Genomic DNA, 24,916 nt, shown 5'->3' on the forward strand with positions numbered 1-24,916 from the left:
CAAAAAATTGTGTCAGAGATAAACTTTAACCAGTGTCCTCTTAGTGGTATTTTAAAAATACTTATAAGTCCATTGTCAAGAACATCATTCACAGACCAAGATGCAACCCTATCTATATATATAATACCCTAAGATGCAAATAGACTGAATGACGAAACAACCGAACAACCAGTCACCATGATGTGCGCTGACCACCAGGGGGCGTGCGCAGAACATGGCAGCATCTGCAGCAGGTGGCAAAGCGCAGAACATGGCGGGCGTCAGCTGTGGCGGGATGGTGGGGCGCCAGACCAAGGTGGGGCGCCATTCACTGTCATCAGGGCGAGCCTCTGGTGTGTACTGAAAATTCTTTGCTCCCATGCGCTGCAGTCCTGCCCAGGGCTTGCACCTGCTGCCGGCTCCAGACCTGCTTGCACCCACTGCTGGTGCTGGAGCTGCTGCTTGCACCCCCTGCCAGTGCCCGGCGCAGCCCTGCCCCAATCACTTGGCACCTTCAGCAGGTGGGGAGCGGTGGCTGCCGGCCTGAATGGTCCTCAGGGTTTCTTCACTTCCCCTGCTCTGAGGAGTTGATCGGGGGAAGCAGCTCTGCTGCACCACTGATGGTGCCACCTCCGCTCACACCTTCTGACGGCGCCCTGCTCTCACCTGCTGCTGGTACTGGCCCCATTCTCCGCACCATCAGTGGATGCAAGCGGCGGTGAGCAGGGCTGCTGGCAGACAGGGGACGGGGGGGGGGGCACAGCAGAAGGGGCCAGCAGGGACACGGAGGATGGGCCGAAACCTGCCCCTGTGCCCACCACAGCCTCGTGGCCCCTAGTTTGCTTATATTTTTATTAATATAGGACTCTGAACACTGTTGAAATAAATCTTAAAATGTTTTTTTAAAAGCTTTCAGTAACCACCCTAGCTGGTTTGGCTCAGTGGATAGAACGTTGGCCTGCAGACTGAAGGGTCCCGGGTTCGATTCTGGTCAAGGGCACATGCTCAGGTTGTGGGCTTGATCCCCAGTAGGGGTCATGCAAGAGGTAGCAGATCAATGATTCTCTCTCATCATTGATGTTTCTATCTCTCTCTCCCTCTCCCTTCCTCTGTGAAATCAATTAAAATATATTATTTTTAAAAAGCTTCCAGTAACCATATCTGTAATTTTTCTTGAAGAAATGAAATGACTCAGTCTTTTTGTCACTGCAATAAAGTGTGGGGATGGTGATAGTAAATATAATTAACACTTATAAACTTGACTGCAGTAACTTGGTATTGATGGGATTAATGCTGTGAAGTTTTTTTATGACCCCATCAAAATGCAGCTAAGAAGCTTGTTTTAATGACTGAGAATTTTGTTTTGTTTCAATCGTGTATTTTTTTTAAGATGGGAATCAGATGTTAAACTTTAAGAGATGACACAAATTCAAAGGTAAATAGGTGTTCCCTATCAGCTTTGAACCTAAACAATTACAGATTAGCCTTTTGTGTGTAATGTAAAAAGACCCAACAAAAAATAAATATTAAAAATGAAAAGATCCAACAGATTAATAATGTCTAATTCATGTTACTACTTGCTGTTTCTTAAACTTCAGAATGGAATTAATACCATAATTTCTTGATTATTTTCATAACTACACGTTTTTACATCTTTGTTGTGTTTTCTCCTTCACTGCTCAGCTGCTTTGCTTTCCTTGCAGGTTTTTCCTCTAAGGAACAGTTTGGGACCTCTCTTATTCTTTAACTTGTACAAGTTGAAGGAGTAGCAATGTAAAAGGGTCCAAGGACAAATTTACTTCAAATACTTCCTCTTTTCAAATTTGTCTTACAAGATCTTTCTCTTTTTTTGCTTCATTCTCTAGGATTAAAACAAAGTCTTTTTTATTTGTTATTTTGTTAGCCTTTTAAGGTCATCTTTCCTTAACTCAATCAAGTATTTGAGAATTTTTGTAATACATGTATGGATAAAGTCAAAAGCTACTCTTTGGGAGACAAGACTTTATAGTAAAAATCAGTATATAATGCTTTTTGGTGTGATTTATCTAACTCAGATTTCAGGTTACACGTAACAGTATTCCTTCTAGGAAAATAGTACTCATCTATACAAATGGGTCTGATAATTTGATATGCAAGGAAGTATTATGTAAATGAGACCTTTTTGGTTGAATCTATTTTTCCTCAATTAGAAATAACTAGTAACATTTAGCATGAAGTATATAACATTTGAATTTTTGCTTTCTGAATGTAACAAATTTATAGTTAAATATCGGGTTTATAATATTAAAAATGGGGTGTCAATCAACTAGCGCAAGTAAGTACTACATGAAGGTATTCTATTTTAAGAAGTTAACAACCATTCTGCCTGTCAGACAAAATATATTCTGAAGGCTGACTGTTTTGTAATCCGTGATCTGAGTTTTCTTGGAGGTCTGAAATGTATAAAATAATGAAATTATAAAATACTAAACACCTTGGCTTTATTTTGAAGTAATCATTACTTTGAAATTAAAAGATAAGCATTCAGAAGTAATAAAACAACGTATCATGAAACTTAGTTATTATAAATTCCATCTATATTTAAGGTATTGGAAAATACCTTATTGGCAGGTGTTTTTTTTTTCTGACAAGACACGTGGCATTTTCTTGATTACAGGATTTATTTCTATTTTTATTATTTTTAAATAGTCTCTATGGTTATGAACAACATTTGTTAGCTTCTGTTCTTTCATAAAACTTCACATAAAAAATCATTTTTGCTGTAACCTAAAATGGAAGTCTTTAAAAAATGGGAGATATTAACTTAAAAGCAGATATACTAATTCAGTTTTTGCTGTATTATGACAATCTAATGGAAATTTCTTAAGTTTTCCTTTGTCCTAACTCAAAAAGTATGTTGGATTTCTGAAATACGTGTTAAGCCAAGAATTTTATCCATATGTTTACAACTTATATACAGCAAAAAGGAGTGTGTATAACTAACTATAGCAAGCAATATAGCTTTGTTCATATTATCTGTTTGTCAGAAGAATAAAAGATGAATTAATTTTTTTAAATGTCCAATTACTAAGTTGTACACCTAAAATTAATATAGTATTACACATGTCAACTGTAATTCAAAAATAAAGTATTTAAAAGTTTTTTTTCACAAGTGGTGCTAACAAAGTTTTTTCCCCTATTTATTCTTTTTTATAGGATGATTAACAAGTGTACTAAGGTAGTATGAACATATGAACTTTTATAGACAGCACTAGTGGTCCAAAATCCCATCTCATCCCCTCTTTCCAAAGACAAAGAATCTTGCCCATTAACTATTATCCTAACTTCTGATACCACTGACAATATTCTTTAAAAATATTATGTAAGTAAAATTATACCATACATATTCTTTTTATCTGGCTTTTTTTTTTTACTCAACATTATGTTTCAGAGACACATCCATGCTATAGGATTGATTCATTTTAATTGCTGTAGGGCAGAGGTTGCTGAACACATTTGCTCATTTATACATTACCTATGGCTGTTTTCTCAATATAACAGCAAAGTTGAGACCATATAGCCCCAAAAACCTAAGACTTACTTAGCTGGTCCTTTAGAGGAAAAGTATACCAAAATCTGCTACACAGCATTAATTCTCAAACTTGAATGTACAGCCCTGGCCAGGTAGCTCAATTAGGTAGACAGCTGCAGCCCCACTCACACCTGCTGCTGGGCCCTAGCCCAAATTGCTCTGCATTGTCAGCAGGTGTGAGCAGGGCCGATGCGTCAGTGCATGGGAGCGCCGCAGCGGGAGCGGGGCTGCTGGCAGAAGGGGTCCTGTGGTCGTGGCGGGAGCACAGAGGATGGCCAAGACCCCCCCTTATGCCCACCGCAGCCCTTGCAGCCCACAGTTCCTTTCAAGGTGCACGAATTCATGCACTGGGCCCCTAGTCAATTAATAAATTTTTAAAAAAAAAACTTTAATATACAACAGAATCACATGGAGAGCTTATTAAAACACAGACTGCTGCCCTAGTTGGTTTGGCTCAGTGGATAGAGCTTAGGCCTGAGGACTGAAGGGTTGCAGGTTGATCAGGGCACATGCAGGAGGCAACCAATCTGGGTTTTTTTTCTCTCTCTCTGACTCTCCCCCTCCCTTCCACTCTCTCTAAAAATCAATGAAAAAATATCCTCAGGTAAGGATTAACAAAAATATAACATAAAACACAGACTGCTGGGACCCATGCCCAGAATTTCTGAAGTAGGTATAGAGAGGAGTCCAATAGTTGCATTTCTAACAAGTTCCTTGGAAATGCCGATGCTACCAGTAAAGTTAAGGGAAGAACAAAACTTTTGAGAACCAATGCTGTAGAATATTTATATGCAATTTATTCCCCCATTGCACTATCAATAGACATTACAGTTACTCCCAATTTTTGGTCATTAAAAATGCTATTTTGAATATTTCTGTACAAAACCTTCAGTGTGCATTTATATGCATTCTGAATGTGAAAACACAGGCTTATAAACTACACCAGTATAACCTCAGCAGATAGTGCCAAAAAACTTTCTAAATAGTTGTACCAATTTATGCACCCACCACCAGTGTAGGGGACTTTCTCATGCACAGTATTTATCTAATACTTGTATTATCAGTCTTTTTCATTTTAGTCATTCTGGTGAATGCTTAGGGGTATCTCATTGTGGTTTTAATTTTTATTTCCCTGATGACTAATAAAGTATGAAATCTTTTCCATGTTCACTGCTCAATTAGATGTCATCACATGCCTATCCTCCTATATAATAAAAGCCTAATATGCTGTGTTCAGTTGACCAGTTGGGCATTCAACCAATCAAAGCGTAATATGCTAATGACATGCTGAGGCCGCTCAACCGCTCACTATGATGTGCACTGACCACCAGGGGGCAGACAGTTGACTGGTCGACCAGTCACTATGACGTGTACTGACCACCAGGGGGCAGATGCTCCGACTCGTAGGTTAGCTTGCTGCTGGGGTCTGGCTGATCGGGACTGAACAAGACAGGCCAGACACGCCCTGGAGCACTCCCATGGTCCTTCCCTGGCTGGCCAGCTTCCTGTGTCTCTCCTCGGTCCCGATCGTGCACCAGTGGGGTCCCTTCGCCTGGCCTGCACCCTCTCACAATCCGGGACCCCTCGGGGGATTTCAGAGAGCCGGTTTCAGCCCGATCCCGCAGGCCAGGCCAAAGGACCCCACTGGTGCATGAATTTGTGCACCAGGCCTCTAGTGTTTATGATAAAAACTCTGAGGAAACATTCTTCCTTGTTCTCAATCTTAGGGGGAAAGCATTCAGTTTGTTCCAATTAACTATATTACCTGTAAGTTTTTTGTGAATGCCCTTTATCAGAAAGTTCCCTTCTATACCTAGTTTGCTAAGTGTTTTTGTTTAACGTATATAATTTTATCAAATGCTTTTTTATACTTCTACTAGAGGCCCGATGCACAAAATTCGTGCACGGGGGGCAGGGGGGGTTGTCCCTCAGCCCAACCTGCACCCTCTCCAATCTGGGACCCCTCAAGGGATGTCTGCCCGTTTAGGCCCAATCCCTTTGGCCTGGTCATCCCTAACTGCCCTCCCCTGCAGGCCTGGGTCCCCCCAACTGCCCTCCCCTGCTGGCTTGATCACCCTCAACTGCCCTCCCCTGCCGGCCATCTTATGTGTTGGAGTGATGGTCAATTTGCATATTACCTCTTTATTATATAGGAGGATTGAGATCATCATGAGGTATTTTTTCTTCATTTTGTTACTAGATGAATTAAATTAATTGATGGCTAGATGTTAACTCACACTAGGAAAGAACTCCACTTGGTTCTGATGTATTACCCTTTTATATATCTTGCTGAATTTAGTTTGCTAATTTTGTTTAAAGTTTTGGAATCTATGTTTATGAGCGATACTAACCTTAAATTTATTTTTTAAATCCTCACCTGAGGATATGTTTATTGATTTTAGAGAGAGGGAGAGAGAGAAATATCAATGTGAGAGAGAAACATTGATAGGCTGCCTCTCACATGCAGCTCTGCCAGGGACTTGAACCTGCAACCTAGGTATGTGCCCTGACAAGGAATTAAACCTGTGACATTTTGGTGTATAGGACCACGTTCCAACAAACTGAGCCACACAGGCCAAGGCAATTTCCACTTCTAATATCCTTGAAAGATCTGGGTATCAAGTTGTCCTGGCTCCCTAAAATACATTGAATGGACCCTTTTTTTCTATTTCACATAACGCTTTATGTTAAACCAATCTTCTTTTGTGTTCATAGAATTCACCAGTGACGCCATCTTGGCTTACAATGTTCTTTATGAAAAGATTTTTTATTAAATATTCAATTTCTTTAATAGATATAGATACAAATTTTGTATTGCTTATATGTCAGTTCTGAAAATGTTTTTTTCCCTATCATTTGATAAGTCTACTTAAAAACATAAAGTTGTTTTAACTATTGGAGTCTCCACGGCTCCTCCTTGCTCTTGAATCTGTTCAGTATCTCACACTTCCAAGCTGGACTCTTTTCGAATCAGCAGCCCTTTACCAGAATAGAAAAGTCCATAAATAATGGGCTCATCTCCCTGGATTTCATTCTTACAGATCTAAGCACAGTAAAATTTTATTTATTTGAAGGTACTCCAATACTTTCAAATATAATTTGTTCAGTTTTTTTCAGGTGTTCCTCAAGGCAAGTTTAGTGAAAATTACCTAGTCTGACATCCCCAGAAGTGGGATAGACAGAAGAAAAACTCACCAGATTATGAACTCCTCAAATAATATCCCTGGAACTCTAAATTTTCTATCTTCAATGCCTAGCACAGTGCCTGACACAATTATTTTTCAATTTATTGATGAATCAATGACCTGGAGGATAATTCTGAGCAAGTAAAGAAAATAAGAAGAGAACACTATTACAAATGACATATACTGATTTGAAATATATTTTCAAATCACAGAAACCTCTTTTGTTTTGTCTCTTATTCCACATTTTCTCTACTAAAACTCTGATTCAGGACTCACTCACTAACCCACACTACTTCAACTGGCTCATATACATGGCTCATATATGATGTCCTTTCTTCTAGTTCACCTCTCTTCAGTCCATCTCCCTTAGTTCCAATTCAAATCCTCCACTAAATATATTTCAAATATCTCCTCATTCTCTAAAATTCTAATCTTCTCTTCATGATATACGACTCACAACTATCTGACCTTAGGCTATTTCATCAAACTTACCTTTCTTCCTGCCTGCATTCTTTATTTTATACCCTATATTTTAGCTACACTGATTCAGTTCATCAAAAGTGCTATGTCATTTTATATCAAAGTTTTAAGGAAATTGTTACCTTTTGTTTAAAATATATTTTCCCCATTGACAATCTGGTAAACTCAACCTTCCATTAAAAACTATGTTCCAGAATCATCCCTGGGAAATCTTTGCAGACTTTCAGGAAGTTCTAATCAACTTCATTCTTTATATCACTACTTTACCTTATATCTAATTATAGCATTTACTATCCTACATAACAATACTACATCCTGTGTGCCTATGTACTACTTTTGAACAAAATGTAAAGGTGAGGTGAGAGGAGTGTGTCGGTGCTAAGGATTAACAATGGACACGCAGAAGGAATTCCAAACCCCAAAGCAGCAGCCAATGATATATATCTGTGGAGGATGTCACGCAGAAATGAAATAAAATCCAGGGATCCAATCAGATGCAGAGAATGAGGATACAGAATAATGTACAAGAAGGACTAAAAGATTGGTGGTTTTTGATGCTCGATGAAACGGAATTCAGAAGAATATCTTTGTTTGCATTTGGATTTGCTGTTATTGTTGTATAGTTTTGATGAGTATACTTATCTTTATGAATACAACTATATACACATGATTTCATTTTAAAAACCATATTGTATTTAGGTGTCTATTATAAAGATTGTTTTCTGTTCAGTTCAAAAGAAAAAAATGTAAAGGTGAACTTCCGTAATCAAGATTTTCAAGATGTTTTCTCCCAAAGAAGATTTTATACTTTACTATTTTTATCTCCATTTTCAAAAATTGTATCTCCTTAACTGATCTGTATTCAATTGAATTTAACAAATAATCACTGGGTACCCATCTCATACCAGGTACCACTGATAAATAATCCCAGCAAATCCATTTTAAGAGAAAAACTTGAGGAGAGAAAGAATAAAATAGATGAGATGGCAAATAGGTGTAAGGTTTCTAAACTTTCCAGAAGTAACATTGAAACACAATTACATTATATCACAAATTACAAAAGAGAATACTGAGACTTGAAAAAAAATAGAGATATGCCTTAGAATCTAAGCCTTCTGATCCATAGTTCCAACACATTACCCAAACTTATGATATTCATAGTAGCAAATCAATGAGAATCACCCACCCCAAGTAGTTATGAACACATTTCCATGAACTCTAAGGTTTTATTTTATAGATGTTTTTAGGTAAGACATTTCTTGTGGCTCTCCCATGTCTAATCTAGACTTCTAGAAAAGGTAAGAATAATTTCAGTTCACAATAACAGAATAAATGTCTTCTTCAAAAACAACTTAACCAATCTTCTGGTTGTTTTCTCTTTTTAAATAGATATATACTTTTTCATTGATTGCAGAGAGGAAGGAAGAGAGAGAGAAAGACAGAAACATCAATGATGAGAGAGAATCGTTAATCAGATGCCTCCTGCATGCCCCACACTGGGGATCGAGCCTGCAACCTGGCATGTTCCCTGACCAGGAATCGAACCGTGACCTGCTGGCTCATAGGTCAATGCTCAACCACTGAACCACACCAGCCGGCACCAGTCTTCTGTTTAATGATCCACAGAGCAAGTGGTGCTTTGCTTTTTAAAGTACAGAACACATCAACTACATGCAATCCTTCGCCCCCACCCCCCAACACATATAGCCATTTGCAAGAGATAAAAATACTAACTTGGCATGAGCTAGTTAAAAGAACACTGGACTGTTAAGAGACCAATCCCAGCTAAGCTTTTGATTAAAAGCAAAAATTATGGAACTAGAGTCTTAAGGACTGAATACTTTCTTTAGGCATCACCTGTAAAACTAGAATAAAAATAATAGGACCTGCCTAAGAAATAGTAGGCACTACATTATGCTAGCTGCTATTATAACAAACAATACTATCTTTTTGTTGTTAATCCTCACCTCAGGATATTTTTTCCATTGATTTTTAGAGAGAGTGGGAAGAGAGGAGAAAGAGACACAGAGAGAAACAGAAAGAGAGAGACAGAGAGAAAGACAGAGAGAGAGAGAGAGAGAGAGAGAGAGAGAGAGAGAGAGAGAGAGAGACTGCTGTGAAAGAGCACATTGATTGGTTGTCTCCCGCATGTGCCTGGACCAGGGCCAGGGATCAAACCTGCCAACCCATGTATGTGCCCTTGACTGGGAATAAAACCCACCACCCTTCAGTGTGCAGGCCAGCGCTCTAACCACTGAGAAACATCAGCCAGGGTGTAATATTAATACCATCTTTTTTTTAAAAAAAATCTTTATTGTTAAGATTATTACAGATGTCCCTCTTTTTTCCCCTCAATGCCCCCCTCCACGTGGTTCCCACCTAGCCCCATGCCTTTGCCAACCTACTGCCTGTGTCCATAGGTAATGCATACATGTATATAAGACCTTTGTTTAATTTCTTCCCATACCCCCTGCCCCCCTTACTTCTGAGAATCATCAGTCTGTTCCATTTCCATGCCTCTGATCCTATTTTATTCACCAGTTTATTCTGTTCATTAGATTTCTTATTAGTTTGATTTTTATATTCAATTGTTGATAGCTATGTAATTGTTGCCATTTTGTTCATATTTTTGAACACTCTCTTTTTCTTCTTCTTTCTCTTCTTAAAGAATACCCTTCAACCTTTCATATAATATTGGTTTGGTGGTGATGAACTCCTTTAGCTTTTTCTTATCTGTGAAGCTCTTTATCTGACCTTCAATTCTAAATTATAGCTTTGCTGGGTAGAGTATTCTTGCTTGTAGGTCCTTGTTATTCATCACTTTGAATATTTCTTGCCACTCCCTTCTGGCCTGCATAGTTTCTATTGAGAAATCACCTGACAGTTGTAAGGGCATTTCTCTTGCTGCTTTTAAGATTCTCTCTTTGTCTTTTGCCCTTGGCATTTTAATTATGATGTGGTCCTCTTTGGATTCCTCTTATTTGAGACTCTCTGTGCTTCCTGGACTTGTAAGTCTATTTCTTTCACCAGGTAGGGGAAGTTTTCTGTCATTACTTCTTCAGATAGGCTTTCAATATCTTGCTCTCTCTCTTCTTCTGGCACCCCCATAATGTGAATGCTGGTAACTTGAAGTTGTCCCAGAGACTCCTTACACTATCTTCATATTTTTGGATTCTTTTTTCTTTTGCTCTTCTGGATGGGTGTTTCTTGCTTCCTCATATTTCAAATCGTTGATTTGATTCTCAGAATCCTCTACTCTACAGCTGAATCCCTGTATATCATTCTTTATTTCAGTCAGTGTATGCTTAATTTCTGATTGGTCCTTTTCCATTCTTCTGGAGATTTCTAGAAGACTCTTGAGTAACCTTGTAACTGTGGTTTTAAACTCCATATTCAATAGTTTGCTTTCTTCCATTTCTCTCATTTGTTTCTTTGTCTCTGCATTTTGGCTGCTTCCCTGTGTTTGTTTCTATGTATTGGGTAGAGCTGCTAAGTCTCCTTGAGTTGGTAAAGTGGCTTTGTATAGTAGGTGCTCTATAGGGCCCAGTGGCTCAGCCTCCCCAGTCACCTGAGCTGGGAGCTGTAGGTGCACCCCTTTGTGGGCTGTGAGCACAGTCTTGTTGTAGTTGAGACTTGACTGCTGTTGTTGTCACTGGTAGGAACTGACCTCCAGGCCAACTGGCTATGAAGACTAGCTGCAACTACAGTGGGAGAGCTGCTGTGCAGGAGACTTGCTTCAATGGAGCAGGACTTGCTTCAATGGGGCTTTGGTGCTCACTGAGTCTTCCCCTTGAGTGTGTCACTTATGGATGTGTAGAGTTGTAATCTGGTATGGTCTCACACTGACCACTGGATAGTACACTGGCCCTTGGGTCTCCAGGGAGGTGCAAAGTCAGTCATTGTCTGGGGCCACCCAGCAGGAGATACAGAGAGATTTGCAGATTCCTCCTTTGTATCCAGTTTGGAACTGCCCAGATGAGGCCCAGCTATGAAGCAAGGCAGACCGGTGCTGGTGCCAGGTCTTGGGCCTTTTATTGATAGATTTGGGGCTCCTTGACCCAGCTGCAGTTTATTTGAGAGATTTTAGCCTGAGCAAGAACAGGCCATTCATAGCCGCTGCACACAGCTTGGGTGGGGTTGTAAATTGGATGAGGCGGGGTCTTAGTGAATCACCAGGGTGGAGCAAACAAAAATGGCTGCCAGTCAGCCCTGGGACAGGGGAGGTCCCAGCATAGGAACAATGATCCCTGTGAGCACCTCCATCTGGGAGAAAGCCACCCTCGAGTTCCTGCCCCATGCGAGACCATCCAGTTCTTCCTCGTATATGTCTGTGTCCCTCAAAGCCTCACTCTGGTGCTAGAGCTCAGAGGAAGCGGGACCTTGTAAATTCAGTTCGTGGTGCTGGACTTTTAAGAGGAACAGCTGGGTCTCCAGCAGCCTCTGTGTCACTGAGCCCCAATCCACACTGGTTTTTACAGCTGTAGTTCTTACTGCCCATAGGGATTTCTTTTCCCAGCTCTGGGACCCTGGGCTGTGGGTCTGGTGTGGGGCTGGGATCCCTTGATCTTCTGGGCGGCCTCCACAGATTAAAGAAGTGGCACATGTGGGTGCCCCACCAGCCCATTCCATGCCTCTGCACCTCCTATCAGTCTCAGTGTGCTTTCTTCTTTACTTCTCTAGTCGTAGAACTTCCATTCAACAAGTTTTCCAGTGGTTCTGGATGATGGTTATTCTGTATTTTAGTTGTAATTTTGATGTGGTTGTGGGAGGTGGAGACTACAGGCGTTTACCTACGCTGCCATCTTATTGTCAGTCAATACTATCTTTTAATAGCTCTATCAAAGAGTCTAGCTAAAAAGTCATGTGTATAAGAACTTCAAGCATTCAAAATGACCAGACCAATGTTGCTTGTGCAACTGTTAATCAGTCCTTATAACCCTTTAAGCAAAATAGAGGTAGGATAGAGGGCAACAATGATAAAAAAGATCTTTTTTTCTTTTTTCTGTTTTATAGACTGTTGTGGTCTTTCTGGTCATTTCATTTTTTTAAATTATTAATATGAGAGAGGGAGGAAGGAAGGGAGAAACAGAGAGGGAGAGGAAGAGTGGGGGGGGGTGGGGAGAGAGAGAGAGAGAATGAACTCAAAACCCTAGTGTATCGGGATGATACAATCTAACCAACTGAGCTACCCAGCCAGGGTTGTTCATTTCATTTCTTTACCATTTCCCTTGAGTCAAATGTAAGTCCTGCTTCTGCTTATGTCCACATACATAAACTGAAAAAAAATGCTACAATCTCAACTTGCTACTGACCTCAAACTTGGCTTGGAGGAAGACCCCACATTTTCTTTGACCCTGCATTTAACCTAAGATTTATTATGGAAATTAATGGCTCACTCTTCCTACACTAAGTCAATTTGAGCTTTTCATAGAAAATATCTAGTTACCCATTTTTTTCTCTCTATACTGTCCTGTTTCCTATATCCATACTATGAGTTGATTCGAGATTCCATTAATAAGCTCCTATATCCCATTCTGGAACGAAGAGACCAAAGCAATCAAATAAGCATACTTAGCATGTGACCAAGCCCATGTAACTAATTAAAAATCAGTAACACTGATAGAAACTCAAAACAAACCCACCCAATTTTCATTCAAAGGTGCACTCAAATGCATAGTACTGAATCTACTTGGGTCCTATTAAAAAAACAACAAAACCCTGTATGATATATCTAAAAACCTATGGTCTGACATATCATTTGCTTACATTAATATGAAGACTTCAATATCTGTATTGCAAATATAAGACTTAAAATGCTTATCATGGCCCAGCCATCATGGCTCAGTGGTTGAGTGTTAACCTATGAATCAGGAGGTCACAGTTCGATTCCTAGTTAGGGTACATGCCCCCAGGTTGCAGGCTCCATCCCCAGTGTGGGGCCTATAGGAGGCAGCCAATCAATGATTCTTTCTCATCTTTGGTATGTCTCTCTCTCTCTCGCTCTCTCTCTCTCTCTCTCTCTCTCTCTCTCTCTCCCTTCCTCTCTGAAATCAATAAAAATATTTTTTAAATGCTTATCATGACTATGAATCAAAAATTTATATGTGTGTATGTGAAGATGGGGAATGAAGGAGTGGCGGGGGGGCAAACATACATGCACTTAGGTACTCACCTGCTCCAGTTTAAAGATATGCTGATTAAAGTAGTGTTGTAAACGTTCATTAGCAAAATTAATGCAGAACTGTTCAAAGCTATTATTTTCATAATCTTCAAAGCCAAAAATATCAAGAACACCAATTGACAAAGTCTACAAAGCAGGAAAAAAATTATGGTTGAAAAAATGATGCTCAAATTTATTTCATAAATAATATTTACAGTAAGAAACAAAATGCTCAAAGTTCTTTTTCAGCACTGGAGAGTAGGTTTTGGGGGCCAATGTTGAACCAAATTATACCATAAATAAAAAGCATTTTAGTTCTCTTTAGTTTCATCTTTTTCTTTTTATCCTAATTATTTTTTTTAATCCAAAATTTTAACACACGTAACCCACTGATTATTATACAGAAATGTACAAAGCAGGGACACTGGCCAGTTATCTCAATCTCAGAAATTCCTCAACTCCAAGAGACAAGAGAATGGAAATAACAGGCTATGGGGAATTCAAAAAATTACTTAAGTACTACTAGGTCACTACTGGCTATGCCTTGTTTTTATACCAAGAGGGCCATGCAATTTTTCCTACTTTGACTTCCATATTCCAATAGAATCCTGCTTTAAAAACCAAGCTAACAAGGATGTTTAATCAGCCTTGTGCAAGCTAGAAATAAAACTGACTATCAGAATATGTGGTTTCTTGAAGTTAAAAATTTTTAAATTTTTTATAAAAAACAAAACAAAAAACATTGTGGCCCTAGCCGGTTTGGCTCAGTGGATAGAGCATTGGCCTGCGGACTGAAAGGTCCCGGGTTCGATTCCGGTCAAGGGCACGTACCTCGGTTGCAGGCTCCCAGCCCCTAGACAGGGGCGGGAGGCAACCAATCGATGTTTCTCTCTGTCTCTCCCTCTCCCTTCCACTCTCTCTAAAAGTCAATGGAAAAAATATCCTCGGGTGAGGATTAAAAAAAAACATTGTACAAGGATTATAATGTTAAATAGTTCTAAAAGGATTATAACAAAAAAACAATATATTCTTCATCCTCAATTTCTGCACCCTAATATCAACAACACTCAAATTGTTGAGCTGTTTGGTATGGAATAGTATAGTATAGTATAGTATAGTATAGTATAGTATAGTATAGTATAGTATAGTATAGAATAGTATAGTATAGTATACAAGTGCTTATTTTTCTATTTCTTGATATTTCACTTATAGAAATTATCTTCTAACTACTTACTATGGATGATAGGGATTTAACTCTAATACCCCCATACCAACATTCTTCTCACCACTCCACCTCATTCTTGAAATACAGTTGTATGACAATTTTGGTTAAATGAAAATAATTTTTCTCCACTGGTGCTAAGAGTGATACTAGGCAAAATGATGTAATGAGTGATAGTGAGAGGTATTTTTAAAGTTTCCATTAAGAGTATTTTGTTTGCCCTAACCGGTTTGGCTCAGTGGATAGAGCATTGGCCTGCAGACTGAAAGGGCATGTACCTTGGTTGCGGGCACATCCCCAGTAGGGGGTGTGCAGGAGGCAGCTAGTCAATGTTTCTCTCTCATCAATGTTTCTAACTCTCTAACCCTCTCCCTTCCTCTCTGTAAAAAATCAATAAAATATATTTTTAAAAAAATTTTAAAAAAAGAGTATTTTGTTTTCCATAAGTACCTAAATCAATAAAATTCAGATCTACTTCCTACTGTCCCCTCAAACCCCCAAAATGAAAGTATTTTGTTTGGCCCTAACCAGTTTGGCTCAGTGGATAGAGCGTCAGCCTGCAGACTCAAGGGTCCCAGGTTCGATTCCGGTCAAGGGCATGTACCTTGGTTGCAGGCACATCCCCAGTAGGGGGTGTGCAGGAGGCAGCTAGTCAATGTTTCTCTCTCATCGATGTTTCTAACTCTCTGTCCCTCTCCCTTCCTCTCTGTAAAAAATCAATAAAATATATGTTTTAAAAAAAGAAAGTATTTTGTTTGATTAATTCTGTTGACTAATTCTAAGCCCTTATGAAAATAATGACCTTCAAAAATAAGTTAATTTGGTAAGTTGGATTACATTTAAAATTAATATTCTGTGGGCTCACATAAAGCCTGAAAAGTTCATATAAAAGCAATTTTACATTTAAAATAATCAAATTAAGTAATAAAGATGACATTTCTTTTATCTTTTCCCTGTGTCCCAGAGCTTGAGGATAGAACCTGCAGACTGGAAGCCACCAGCACCAAAGACATGACCCCAAGGGGGCTGGTGCCCTGTCCTTCTGCCTCAGTACATTATAGGGACAGAGACAACACACCTGATCTCCCCAGGAAGAGGAGGATTAAAGATGACATTTCTAATCAGCCTGAAAAGGTAGACTATTCATTCCATAAAAGTTGCCCTAACCAGTTTGGTTCAGTGGATAGAGCGTCGGCCTGCAGACTCAAGGGTCCCAGGTTCGATTCCGGTCAAGGGCATGTACCTTGGTTGCGGGCACATCCCAGTAGGGAGTGTGCAGGAGGCAGCTGATCGATGTTTCTCTCTCATCGATGTTTCTCTCTCATCGATGTTTCTGTCTATCCCTCTCCCTTCCTCTCTGTAAAAAAATCAATAAGATATATTTTTAAAAAAAGTTGTTAGGAAATGAAATTGAAGTTATTAAAATTAAGTATCAAAAATCTGCCATGTTAAAAGTAAATTCCAATTGGAAAAAAGGTCTGAATATAAAAAATTATATTCTAAATGTATGAGAATAAATATTTTATAATTTGGGCTGGAAGAGGACTTCCAATGTTAAATAAATTAATAAATAAATAAAGTCCAGGACAATAAAAGAAAAGAATGACAGAACTGTACAAAAATTTAAAACATAAGGACTTCAAAAAACACAACATAAACAAATCTTTAAAGTAAAGAGAAAATGTTTGCAATGTACGTCAAACTATAAATCTCTGCAATATCCACAATGACTCCTAAAAAGGAGTAACAAAAAGATAAAATGAACAACAAAAATAGGAAAAATATATAAAGAAATAAAGAAAAGAAATAAAACAGAGAAAACATGAGATGCTCACCTTTCATCTATCATAAACATTGACAACAAAATGAACTATCTTCCTTGTCAGATTAGCCTAATGGAAATTCTGAGAATATCCAATGTGACTAAAGGTGTAGCAGGGAAATAAGCACTTTTATGCACTACTGGTGGAAGTGTAGTATTTTTTTGAAAAGCAATTTAGCAGCATCTACCAAAATTTTAAACATATATATCTTTGAATCCAGCAATTCATTTTGAGGATTTTGTCCTAGAGAAATGTATGCAAAGAATATTTGTTACATTATTATTTAACAATAAAAAATGTAATATATTTTTAATGGGGGAATTTATGGTACACATCCAAACTATATATTACAAAGTTGATAAAAATGAGGTACACATTGGTACAGAGAACAGACTGAAAACTGTCAGAGGGAGGGGGGTTTAGGGGCCAGGTGAAAAAGGTGAAGGGATTAATAAAAAACAAAACAAAACAACAATTCATAGACACAGACAACACTATGGTGATTGCCAAAGAAAAAGGAGGATAGAGGAGGTAAAAGAGGGTTTAAGGGGGGGATAAATGGTGATGGAAGGGGACTTGATGTGTGGTGGTAAACAGAATAAATATACACAGGATGTATTATAGAATTGCACACCTGAAACCTTATAATTTTATTAACCAATGTCACCATAATAAATTCAATAAAAATAAAACAATGAGGCCCTGGCTGGTTTGGCTCAGTGGATAGAGCATCGGTCTGCGGACCGAAGGGTCCCAGGTTCAATTCGGTCAAGGGCACATGCCTGGGTTGTGGGCTCGGTCCAGCATGCAGAAGGCAGCCAATCAATGATTCCCTCTCATCATTGATGTTTCTATCTCTCTCTTCCTCTCCCTTCCTCTCTGAAATCAATAAAAATATATTTAAAAAAATAAAAATAAAACAATGAGGTATAGCTATATTTCAAGACATGCTAGGTTTAAAAAAACACATACATAGACGCAATATAGATAATGTGGACAAAATGGGGGGTTCTGTGGGAAGTAACCTCACAGGGTGATCTTCTCATGAATTCCTAACTAGGCAGTTCATTGTGGGTAGTCATGTCCCAGGCCTACAACCTCTTTGGTGAAAAGCTTTAAGCCAGCCATGTCCACTGTTCCAGTGCATCTAGGTTAACACACCTTTGAAAAAACAGAAGCAATAACCCTCGAAGGTGGTATTAACTCTCAAGAGAGCACATAATCTTAACTATTCTGTTGGCTCCTCCCACCTTTAGGTAATCTTCCTAAGTTCCCTCCTAATTTCAAATGCATAAAAGAAACTGCAAAAAATATTATTCTCCACAGTACTTGAGATCCTGCTGCTCTCCAGTATATATTGTCAGTTTGGCTCAAATTAGCTCATAGAAATCCACAACAGGTTAGGACATTTCTTACAATGACAATATCATAATTGTATTTTTATGTTTAAAAGCAACTCTATATGCACATTTATAGGAATGTAAGTACATAAGAAAAAAGACACAGATTAACACCTCCTCTACACAGGATAATAAAAACAGAAATAAGGAAGAAAACAGCAGGGAATAGAAATAAAAGATGACTCTTACTTATGACTTTTACATAACTCTGTCTTTTTAAATTTAATGTATTAACCATTTTATTAAAACCGTTTTCTAGTAAAAATATATAATTTATGTATGTCTACCTTGGTATTTTGCTCCAAATCTTTACTATTCAGAAGTGCATGATTAATCCGAAAAACTATCCAGTCAAATAGGGCACTATATAAAGACTTAGCCATGGAATTCCTCACTGTCACAGCCTGAAAAAAAAAAAGAAAGGGTTACGAATACAAGTGAAATTAGCAATAATCTAACTAAGATATTATAACAAAGTGTGTTTTGCTCTCATTAAAGAAAAAAAGTTTACTAGCATGAATTCAAAATTAAGTTTTCTCTCAATATAAATACCTCTAATTATAATAAGCTATAAGTTTTCTATATACATTCATTGATTTAGTCCAACTCAAAGAATCTAGGCTAAAACTGTCTTGAAAAATAAGGAAAAATGAAGGTTATTCAGTTCAAAATAGTTTTACTGAAAATTAATGTATGTGTATGTGTGTATGTATATATATACACACACATTTTTTTCCACCCGGTAAAGAAGGTATAACAGGAAGTTTACAAATAAATAACCTTGCCATCTAAAGTGAGGAAGAGTATTCCAAGCAAAGCAATAAATCTGTTAGCAAAAAGGCCATCAATTATGTGCAGGATCCCAGTCAGATTCTTAAAACATAACCATATTACTACAGCTACATTCCTGGTTATCGTCAGCTTGTCATCAAGAGTAACTTCTAGAATTTCTCCATCCCTACACAGAGTAACAATTCTTTCATTACGGAGTTATACAATTTATTTTTCCCTCATTTCAAACTTTCCCAGTTTATGGAAACTCTAGACTAACTGCTCAATTTTTCTGTAAATCTGAAATTGTTCTAAAACACAAAGTCTACTAGTTAAAGAAAATTCAACATTTTAAAAGTACTACAACCACCCAGCCAGTGTGGCTCAGTGGTTGAGTATCAACCCATGAACCAAGAGGTGACTGGTTCAAGTCTAGGTTGTGGGCTCCATCCCCAGTATGGAGTGTACAGGAGACAACCAATTGATGATGCTTCTCTCTCATCAATGCTTCTATTTCTCTACCCCTGTCCCCTTCTCTCTCTCTCAAAAAAAAAAAATCAATAAAAACATATTTTTTTCAAAATAAAAAAAAGTACTACAACCTAAAGGGGGGGGACATATGTCTTAGATAATCTTGAGTCCTAGCACTTAGAATACAATTATTTATATAGTTATCACCTAGGGACTTATTTTGAAGATTGTATATTCAGGTACACATTTATATTCAGTTCTGTAGTTTAGAGGAAGTAAAGAGTAATGATTAATAGCTCGACTACCTTCCAATACCAAATTCTCTACTTATTCTAGTTGTGTGACCTTAGTCAAATTATTTAAACTCTTAGGCTACAGCTTACATATTTGCAAAATAGATATCATACAGATGATAACGGAATTTCTGAATTTCAGTTGAAAAAAAAAGAAAGCTTCAAGTTCTAGCCAAAAATATTACTGCTACCTAAAAACTACTACCAAAGAGAAGACAGGTATCAAATTCTCTATCTTTAACATTATCAATTTGAAAATAATTGGAAAATATTTACAAGTTCTCAGAGTAAAAGGAATGTGTCCCTAGAATTCTATACTTATGCAAGTTATCAACAGAGTATCTTTAAAATACTAATAAAATAACAATAGAATATCTAGAAAGAATTGCCATTCTATTTTTCCCAGAGGAGAAAAGGGAATAAAGATAATTTGATCATATTCAGCAAAAGTAAAACATTTTAAATCTAAATAAACAAGCAAGATACAAAAAAAAAGAGAAGACAAAATATTGGTTATTTCAACCCATTAAATATAAATGGGTTAATTTTTTAGTTAAAAGACTGACCTTCATATTAAATTAAAAACTAAGACCCACCTATTTATGGTTTAGAGTTAGATACTATTTTCATAAAATGTAGTTAAATAGAATCCAGATTTACCAAAGTATACCAATACTTATTAACCCCACAACTCCCAATATTATACTTTCAGCCCCTATTTTTTGAAATGCAGTCCTGCCTATCACAGCTTAATCTCAATAAGCCCAATATCAATTAATATTTTCCCACACAAACAAGATCTCATTTAGTGTTTCCTATCTCACTGAATAATACCAATATTCTTAATAGTTGTGTGAACCATAAAATTAGGATTCATCCTTGACATTATTTCTTCCTCCTTGCCTCCCATTTAGCAAATCATTGACAGATCCTGTTGGTTTCACCATCTAAATTTCTTTCATTTTAACTATAATGATTTGTCCCTACAAGTATCTTACCATTCTAGACAAAGCAGCAAACACCTTTCTCCTCAGTACTAATATAGCCTCCAAATTAATCTTTCTATATTCACTCTTGCCTTGTTTCCTAATCCTAAAATGATCCCCAAGATTCCCATCTCCTGCTGTACATGTTCTATATCACACGTACAGAACCTAAGTGTGAGCAAGACTGTAACTATGATGGATTTCATTGCACTAACTGTCATATATTATATGACAAAGATGAAGAGATTTTAAAGATTTCATTATGGCCCCAAATCAGCTGATTTTTTTTATTTTTTATTTTTTTACTTAATCATAGGAAGATCATCCTGGATAGAACTGACTTAATCAGAGAAAACTCTTAAAAGAAACTGATTTCTTTCATTAGAAATTCTCCTGCTGGCGTTGAAGAAGCAAACTGCTATGTTGTGAACAGGACTCTAGCTGCTGAGAATGGCTCTTGACAGCCAACAAGAAATTCAGGGTCTCAGTCCTACAACTGCAACAAACTGAATCCTGTTGACAACCTGTGAACTTGAAAGCAGATGTTGAGTCTCAGATGAGAACACAGCCCTGACATACATCTTGACTTCAACCTGGTGAAACCCTGAGCAGAGTACCCACCTAACCTGTGCCCAGACATGATTTTGGAAACTGTCAGATAATAAAATTGTATTAAGTGGCTAAGTCTGTTACACAGCTACACAAAACTAATATAATCATTTCCAAATAACTCTTCACACTGCTGCCAGAGTGAAGATTTATTTGGAAACTTCCATTTATCTTCAGATGAAATACTAAAAGCCTTAAGGACTGCTCCTCATTTATACCTAATGCCTAGCACATTTCTAAGCACACATTTCTAAACAAATACCCTAAATAAATATAAATAAAAAATAAAGCAGAGGCTATAAATATAATCTCAGAAAACTAAATTTAAAGTTAAAATGCTTTATAATGAAAAAAGTTGTTAAAGAAAATACAAAAGCAATGAAACCTTACCAAAAACAGGTTGGCTTTTTCTGCTATTAAGAAAAAAGTTCTCAAAGGTGGACATTATAAAATATGACATAAGATACATGACATAATGAAAATATGTAGACTTGTAGGTACAGTTGGGGGGGACCCAAAAAGTGGGATAAATGGATCAACATCAGCCCATAAAGCATTCTCTACAGTTCAATCATTATTTCCCCACCCTTGTGTCTTCTAATCTCATATTGCTGTCCTATTTTTATAACTCTCATAGGGTTTCATTTCTTATCACTTTCATAATTACATTAAAAATAATCAGATTTTCAGTAGTTTCTTACTTCTATACACCTGGATAGTACAACAACAATGGTTCACTATAGCAATAAATCTCACCTGGAAGCCTTACTGTACAGATTATATTTAAAGTCATAGGACTGGGTAAAATAATCTAGATAAAGAATACAGAGAGGAAAAGATAAAGATTGTGTCATAGGGCATTCCATCTTTCAGAGGTCAGAACGAAAGAAAAAAAAAAGCAAACAGACAAAAATAAAAACTGAAAAAATAAACCAGGAGAGTCTGAAATACCAAAAGATAAGAAACTGCCTCAGTGGTTGAGCATCAATCTATGAACCAGGAGGTCACGGTTCAATCCCTAGTCAAGGCACATGCCCAGGTTGCGGTTGCGGGCTCGAACCCCAGTGTGGGGTGTGCAGGAGGCATCCAATCAATGATTCTCTCTCTCCTTCTCCCTTCCTCTCTGAAATAAATAAAAACATACTTTAAAAAAAGAAGGAATAATCAATTGGGTCAAATATTGCTCATTTATACTTATATCTATCATCTCTTAAGTTAATATGAAACTTAAGAATGGTGAATAGATTAAGAGCTTTTAAGAAAAATGTAAGCCTAATTCCTTAAATCACATTCAACTTTAAGTTTTCAAGTTGATGGAAAGTTCACAAATTTCAAGGGCCCAGAAATATTTCAATCAACATTTTTTCTTGTTATTTTCATTTTGTGTTAAGAGAAATGACACAACCCAAACTTCTAAAAATTATCAGAGTACTTTGATCCAGAGAAAATCTACTCATACCTCTGCCAGTCTGTATGGTAAAATAAGCTTTTCTCCCACTGTCACAGTCTTCCTCATAATTAACGCTTCAAATAGCATCTCTTCTTTAACCTGTACAACAGAAAAGTAAGTTCAATATATAAGATTCATAACAATGGTTTGAATTATTTATTGAAAAGCCATATAGAAAAAAAATTAAGATTAGCAAATAGTAGACAACAGAGTAAAAGAAAGACAATACACTGGAAAATTTTAAATATTGGCCAAAGTGAAATGTAAGTGTCCTACCTTGCGGGTTCTGCTCAGTGGTTGAGCATTGACCCATGCACCAGGAAGTCGAAGGTTCAATTCCCAGTCAGGGCACATGCCCGGTTTCGGGCTCAATCCCCAGTAGGGGGCATGCAGGAGGCAGCAATGTTTTTCTCTCCTCCATGTTTCTATCTCTCTCTCCCTCTCCCTTCCTATCTCTGAAATCAATTTTATTTTAAAATGTTTTTAAACATGTGTCCCATAGACTCCACTCCCAGACCTCCAAAAAAAAAGAAATCAAAGGGGTCTTTTTAAATTAAAGTTTTCATTCTGATCATAATGGAGAAACATGTTTTATTGTGCAGAATATGGAAAATATAAAATAGTATAAACAACATTTTAAGACGATCAACCATAATCTCCTAACCTGGAGAAAAGGACTGAACAGTAACAATACTTCTTGAGTTCCAGGAACATTGCAATGGGTAATAATTTGTTTCAGTTGTTTATTTTTATTTACAGATGATAAACTTTAAGATAAAGTTCATGCTTCCTTTGTTCTCACTCTCTAGAGGCCAATACTATCATAAATTTGCTATGTGTCATTTCAGTTTATTTATGTATACATACAGTACATATTACATGTTTTCATAAACATTATCTTATACTGTCAAGTGAATTTAACTTTTATCTGTATATCATATTCCCATTTATTTTTGAGATATAACTCTTGATAATTTAGATCAAGCTTGTTCATTTTAAATGCTATATAGCACAAAACTATATCAATTACCACAATGTGATCCATTCTACTTTTAGGCACTAACACCACTTATATTTTTGCTCTATTAGAAAATAAACTGCAGTAAATATTCCTGCATATGCTTTCAAGAGTTTCTCTGAAGTACATACCTAAAAGTGAAATTACCAGGTTGTAGTGTACACATTTTCAGCTTTATAGGATATTGCCAAACTCCTGTACACAGTTTTTACCAACCTGCTCTCTCAGCAGCAGCACTGAGAGTTTCCTATTTCTTCAAACCTTGACTATACCTGGTATTATCAGACTTTTTACTTTTACCACACTGGTGAGCATGAAATGGTAAAACAGGGTATTTTATAAAGCATCCATACATAATATAGAATTTTCTTTTTTTTTTTTTAATATATTTTATTGACTCTTTACAGAGAGGAAGGGAGAAGGATAGAGAGACAGAAACATCAATGAGAGAGAAACATCGATCAGCCGCCCCCTGCACACCCCCTACTGGGGATGTGCCCGCAACCAAGGCACATGCCCCTGACCGGAATCGAACCCGGGACCCTTCAGTCCCCAGTCCGACGCTCTATCCACTGAGACAAACCGGTCTCGGCAATATAGAATTTTCATAAAATTTTATGTAGATAATATAAAATACATAAAGCAAAATAGATTAGACTACAAGGAGAAATGAGTTATAAAAACAAGAGAATACGATATTACCCTGACACCAGCAATTCATGACAGATCAATCATTTTATTAAAATATGATTGCACCATAAAGAAAATATACCTTCTTTTGCCCTAGCCAGTTTGGCTCAGTGGATAGAGCATCGACCTGCGGACCAAAGGGTCCCAGATTCAATTCCAGTCAAGGGCACGTACCTTGGTTGTAAGCTCCTCCCCAGCCTGGGTAGGGGCTCGTGCAGGAGGCAACCAATCGCTGTGTTTCTCTCACACTGATGTTACTCTGTCTTTCCCTCTCTCTTCTACTCTCCCTAAAAATCAATGGGAAAATAGCCTCAAGTGGGGATTAACCAAAAAAAAAAAAAAAGGAAAGAAAATTTACCTTCTTTTGAAAAATATACCTTCTATTGCCCAATCCTCAAATTTCAAAAAGTAAAAACAATTTGAGGCACATTACTTTCACAAAATACAGTAAAACTAAAAATGAACAAAGATTAAATATAAAACCATATCCTTTCAGATATATTTAAAACTAGAGGCCCGGTGCACAAAAATTTGTGCACTCGGGGGGGTCGGGAGGGGGGGGGTCCCCCAGCCCGGCCTGTGTCCTCTCGCAGTCTGGGACCCCTCGGGAGATAACGACCTGCTGGCTTAGGCCTGCTTCCGGGTGGCAGAGGGCACGTCCAATCCCTAGGTGCAGCCCCTGGTCAGGCTCAGAGCAGGGCCGATTGGGGAGTTGGGGCGCCGCCCCGTCATGCACAGAGCAGGGCGGATCGGGAGGTTGCGATGCCACCCTCAGTCACGCTCAGGGTAGGGCCGATTGGGGGGTTGG

At 37.7% G+C, this 24,916-nt stretch overlaps 1 protein-coding gene, 1 non-coding gene and 1 pseudogene across 2 annotated transcripts in view; 1 reads left to right on the plus strand and 2 right to left on the minus strand.

The window, feature by feature from the left end:
• Positions 1-24,916, minus strand: part of MYO9A (myosin IXA) — a 395,533-nt gene that overhangs the window by 212,200 nt on the left and 158,417 nt on the right. The window contains exons 9-11 of the mRNA XM_023753167.1: positions 22,410-22,499; positions 18,108-18,224; positions 13,388-13,522 (exon numbers count right to left, since the gene is read on the minus strand). Of these exons, the coding sequence (XP_023608935.1) occupies positions 13,388-13,522; positions 18,108-18,224; positions 22,410-22,499 (342 nt within the window). The remainder of the gene's footprint in view (positions 1-13,387; positions 13,523-18,107; positions 18,225-22,409; positions 22,500-24,916) is intronic.
• LOC102422667 lies at positions 7,607-7,854 on the plus strand (annotated as a pseudogene).
• On the minus strand, positions 15,551-15,698 carry LOC111825832. Its single transcript, XR_002829029.1, has one exon. It is a non-coding gene; the product is annotated as a small nucleolar RNA SNORA57 (small nucleolar RNA).

The sequence above is a fragment of the Myotis lucifugus genome, unplaced genomic scaffold (genome assembly GCF_000147115.1).
Source record: "Myotis lucifugus unplaced genomic scaffold, Myoluc2.0 scaffold_41, whole genome shotgun sequence".
Classification (NCBI taxonomy): Eukaryota; Metazoa; Chordata; class Mammalia; order Chiroptera; family Vespertilionidae; genus Myotis; species Myotis lucifugus.